Source organism: Aythya ferina (assembly GCF_964211825.1).
Source record: "Aythya ferina genome assembly, chromosome: 18".
In the NCBI taxonomy this organism is placed as follows: domain Eukaryota; kingdom Metazoa; phylum Chordata; class Aves; order Anseriformes; family Anatidae; genus Aythya; species Aythya ferina.
The window spans coordinates 9129200-9134160 of record NC_140317.1 but is presented as its reverse complement, the minus strand read 5'-3'; the positions used below and the strand labels follow the sequence as shown (position 1 = coordinate 9134160).

Genomic DNA, 4961 nt, shown 5'->3' with positions numbered 1-4961 from the left:
CATTTGCTCAAGTAATTGTAGGCAAGCATTTAATCAGGTTACGTGCTTTGTCAGAAGTATTTTAGGTAAGCAGCCCATTGTTGTGGTGCATCAATACAGCAACCCTTTCCATTGCTCCTTTGTGATGCACTGAGTCAGACTTTTTTGCATCATTAGCACTGACAACACAAGAAGCGCAGCACTCTGATCTTCAGCAGAACAGTAAAAACAGACCACAACAGTCAATTAATTTTAAAGAATTTTAATACAAACTTAATATAAACTATTTCAGTCCCTCTTAACATGTAAGACACTGACTCAAAATACTTTTATACCTTTTTTCAAGTATTGCACAATGTAGGTACAAAATTAATATTTACGATTACATTTTCTTCCATAATATATAGCAAAAATCTTTAAACTTTTAACAGAAAATACAATTTGTGTTTCTTTTGAAAAAAGCAAATATTTCGTACATTTTAATTCCACCACTAAGGAATATTCTGTACACAACTTTTTTTAGAATTGATGTCTTTAAGATGGATATCTTACAATTTCAGTAAAAAAAATACAACATGAAGCTGCTGCAGCTGTCACAGATCACTGTAGTAAAAAGATATAAATGCAATACCATGTTGTAGAAACAATATATATACTCTGATATTTTACAAACTTTGTACTAAATTAAATTATACAATTAGAAAAAGACCAATAAACCCACTTATTAGTGCCAATTTTTTTGAAATATATATACATATATGTTTGTGGACATATATATATATATACACATGAAAAAAATCAGCCATGTCCTTGCTATATCTTAAATACTGTAAGAGGCCATATTTTGAGAGTATATTTTCGTAATGTACATTTCAGTATAAAATAATTTTGTGCTTGGTTGGCAAATGAAAAAATGATGCATGTTGTATTTATCTAACCAAGCTTGAATGTATTCATACTACAAGCCTTAAAAAAAATCTCAAGAGGTGGAAAAAAAGATACACCCTTGGGTACGTGCATTTTAACTTGTACAATAGTATTTACTTGTATGTCACTTCTGTTTTATTTTTAGTTAGCCATAACTGGCTGGAATTGCTGGTTAGAATACTGCATGTTGTTTAAACTAAAATTCAAGCCATCCACAAAAGACTTCTCATTTAGACCTCCATAGGCTGCAAACATATCAAAGGCATTACTGTACTGGAGAGGACTGAGGTTAAGGGGGCTGTCACCAGGAAATATGCTACTGGTACTACCTTGACCCTGCATGTTGGGGAAAATGAACTCCTTTGCGTTAGGAGAAAGGGCAGAAGTCTTCTGCTGTTGCTGTTGCTGCTGCTGCTGACTGCCTAAGCCAAGCCCGTAGAGAGAGTGCATGGAGGAGGAAAGGGCTTTCTGCTTCAACAGGTCATTGACATTCAAGCCAAGGTTGGTGGGAGAAGTGCGGGCGACCTTGTTGCTACGGCCGCTATTCTTCATTTTGGTCGAGCCAAACTTGGTGGCAGCAAATGTGGCAGTGGTGAAGGTTAAAGGCTGAGTGGAGCGGGGCATGAAAGTTGGGCTCACAGCAGCAGAGTGACCAAAGGGAGGAGAAGGAGAACTAGACACTGAAGATGCTGGGTCACTAATTGGCATGAACACCTGGGCCTCTGGGTTAAAGCTGTTCTTGATTTCCTTATCCAACTCACATCCATTTTCATTATCATCCACATAAAGCACTTTCACTGGTCCCTTTTCACCGATTTGGTATGAAACCTCAAATGGGTCAATCCAAACACTAAGATCCTGAGGCAAGTTGCCACGAACATCATCAATGTCCAAACCACTCTCTTTGGATGCTTGTTCTATGACTGGGTCCACTTTCTCCCCTATATGTATACATCTAAACCCTGATCCTTTGTATGGCTTTTCTGGATACCAGTGCCCTTCATACTTCTTCTTGAGAAGTCTTTCAAGCTCTTCACCAAAAATGTTGACACGTCGTCTGGGAAGCTTATTGTACAAATATGAAATAATAAAATTGAGTGCTACTTGGATTTCAAGCTGCATAGCTGCTATGCCACAAAGGTTTGAGTCTGTTTCGAAACACGAAGAAAGTGTTCAAGATGCCACAGGGAAACAAAATTTCATTCAAAGTGCTGATTCTAGTAGATTATTATCCTTCACCTTGAGTGTTCTTGTTCCTTTAAGAAAAAACAAAAGCAAACACATCCAAATAAGGACAGCGTAAGCTCAAGCTCCAAGGCCTATTCTTTAAGCTTCACTTTTTGCATAAAATAGGTTCCTTTTTAAATGAAAAAAAATAAATTAAAAAAATTGCAAACTATTTATGTTCATGCCTGCAAAAGGTGAGGGTGTCAACTACATTCGGTGTGACTTACAAGCAGTACTGCAGAAGATGCACTAGGCATGTGTTTACATATACAGCATGGGGTATTTCAGAATCACATGAGCTTGCACTTTAGTTATTCACAAAGCAGCAAGTATAATTTTTAAGACATCACAGAACTGCCAGGCCTGTCAAGGGTTCAATTACCAACCCATATTTGGATGATTTATGGTACTCAGCTGCAAAATTTAGAACTGGACTATTAGTTTAGCTTGAAAGGTCTTAAGTTCGAGGCTCATTTATCATTTTAAAGTTTGCAAACACATTGGTCACGCTGTAAGCTGCAGAAATATAAAAATATTCTCAGTTGCTTTAGAGGACTTCACCCAAATAACTAAAATTACGCTGCACTTATTTTAAGTCCAAGCCGACCATTCACATCAACTGGTGAAATTATGTTGTGAATTATGCTGCGCTGGCGAAATTACACTACGTGAAGAGAAAATGTCCGCTGTACATATATAACAATTCTGCCTTTCCTCGGAACAGCTAAAACGATAATGCAGTCAATGCATACAAAATAGACGCATGAATTTGCTGTCACAAGGGTGGCAATGACTGCAAAAATGATTACAATAGATCAATTCCCTAATTTTTCTCTTTCTACTAATTATTCTATAGGTCAAATGTAATATATTAGCTAAATACATATTTTGTGTTGTCTATAGTCCAGATTTCAAAAAGTTACTTGAGCCAAGAAGGCTTTTCATAGGCAATTGTTTTTGCTGAGGCTTTCTCCTTCTCTAGGACTCCATTTTATATTTAATATAAAATATGGTTGTCAGTCCTTCAAAGGACAAAAGGGAAATTAGCTATCTAAAGTTAAAGAAGGGACTAGAATCCAGTATTAGCACACACCCTGCTAATGAAAATCCTGCAATACCCTAATATAAGGTATTCATCCACGGGAGACACCTTTATATAAAAAGTTCCAGTGAAACAAAAAAAATATATTTTTGGCTCAAGTGAAAGGCTCAACAAGAATTTCAATTAAGGGTGTGCTTTTCTGCACTGCATCACCACGAACGAAATTCAGCGTAGCTGTCACTGAAGATTAAAGAAATCAAAGTCGGTAAAAATCCCATTTAAAAAAAAAAAAAAAAAAAGCTTTGTTATTTACATTGTTATTTCTTGCTCCGAATAATCTCCTTTTAAAGCCTGGAACCCTATTTCCAAGCCACTTGCGCTCTCCCCAACATGGTATGGGAATAGTTTGTAAGATAAGGCGACCTTTAAACGTTTGCTGGATCAGCACTGGGTGGGGATAAGGAAAAGATCAAGGGCAAACAGAAGATATTTACAAAAGGGACACAATCAGCGCAGAAAAGCTGATTGGGTGGTTAAAAGGGGCATTTAAAAAATGATTTATTAATCCATCTGTTTTGTTTCCCCGCCTCCGTGTCCTTTAGGAAAGAAATGATCCTTTCAAGGCGCGCCGGGCAGACACCATACATTTTTCTTACGCCCCAAAACGGATCCAGGGGCACGAGCAGCTGATCAAACAAGCCAGCTCGGCCGTGCCCAACTTTTATTTTGCGGTGCTGCTGCTGCTGCTGTCGCCGTTTTTAAATCTTCCCGAGACGGCTGCGGGCCCACCAAGCGCTCCGGGGCGTTACATAACGCGGCGGTTGGGGCTCTCCTCACGGCCCGGGGAGCTCCGGCAAACCGAGGAGGAGGAGGAGGAGGAGGAGGAGGAAGGAGAGCGTCTGCAGGGCCCCGTGAGGGGACAAGCGGAGGGCACAAGGGGCGAGGAGGCCTCGACCCCCCCCCCCCGGTGCCCCTCACACAGCAGGGGCCCAGCCGGCCCCGGGAGGCTCCGTGCCGTGCCCTCAGCCCCAGCCCCGCTCCCTGGGGGGCTCTTTCTCCCTTTTTTTTTTTTCCCCTCAGCCCCTGTGGTGTGTTCTCCCCCCCCACCCCCTCCCCGTCACGGTGGCGCCGTGCCCGCCTCAGCGCCCCCCCACCCCCACCCCCCCTCCGCCTCAAGGGCCGGGCGGTGGCTGCCGCGGCCCCCCCCCCGGCCTGAGGCGTTGGTACTCACCCGGGTGGGTGTGCGGGGTAGTGCAAACAGTCCCGGCGGGGGTGTGAGTGCTGGAAAGGTGCGGGGGTGCTGGGGTTGAGGGGGGGGCTGGGTGGAGGGGTGCGGCTCAGCACCCGGCCCCCATCATCTCGCCGAACTGAGCCGGCTCCCGGAGGATGGGAGGGGAAAGGAAAGAAGAAGATTGAAAAAAATAAAAAAAAAAAGAATAAAAAAAAAAAAAGGGAGGGGGAGGGTTGGAAAAAAAAAGGGGGGGGAGGGAAAGGGGGGGAGGGCTGCGCTGCTCACACCCCCGCGACGTGCGCGCCCGGCAGCCGCCGCTCGGCTCCTTCTGCTACTGCCGCGCCGTGCCGCGCGCCCCTATATATCGCCTCCCTTGCCACGCCCCCAGCTCTTAGCCACGCCCCCCACCCCGCCCGGCCACGCCCCCCCAGCACCACCCTATGCCGGCCGGCGCCCGGCTTCTCCCCGCCCACCTCCACCAGGACACGCCCATCTCAATCAGGCCACGCCCCCTTGCTGGTGCCGCGTCCCTTCCCTCCCCCCCTCCCAGCCCGG

General features: G+C 44.2%; 1 protein-coding gene across 1 annotated transcript; it reads right to left on the bottom strand.

Moving 5' to 3' along the window:
* Positions 1 to 225: 225 nt before the first annotated feature.
* On the bottom strand, positions 226 to 4616 carry TOB1 (transducer of ERBB2, 1). Its single transcript, XM_084492573.1, has 2 exons — positions 4407 to 4616; positions 226 to 2162 (listed from the first exon to the last, which is right to left on the bottom strand). The coding sequence occupies exon 2, from the start codon at positions 2026 to 2028 to the stop codon at positions 1048 to 1050; it is 981 nt and encodes a 326-aa protein (XP_084348699.1). The 5' UTR covers positions 2029 to 2162; positions 4407 to 4616; the 3' UTR covers positions 226 to 1047.
* Positions 4617 to 4961: the final 345 nt, after the last annotated feature.

Coding starts and splice junctions, on each gene's coding strand:
- TOB1 (XM_084492573.1), bottom strand. CDS start 2,028: ATGCAGCTTGAAATCCAAGTAGCACTCAATTTTATTATTTCATATTTG.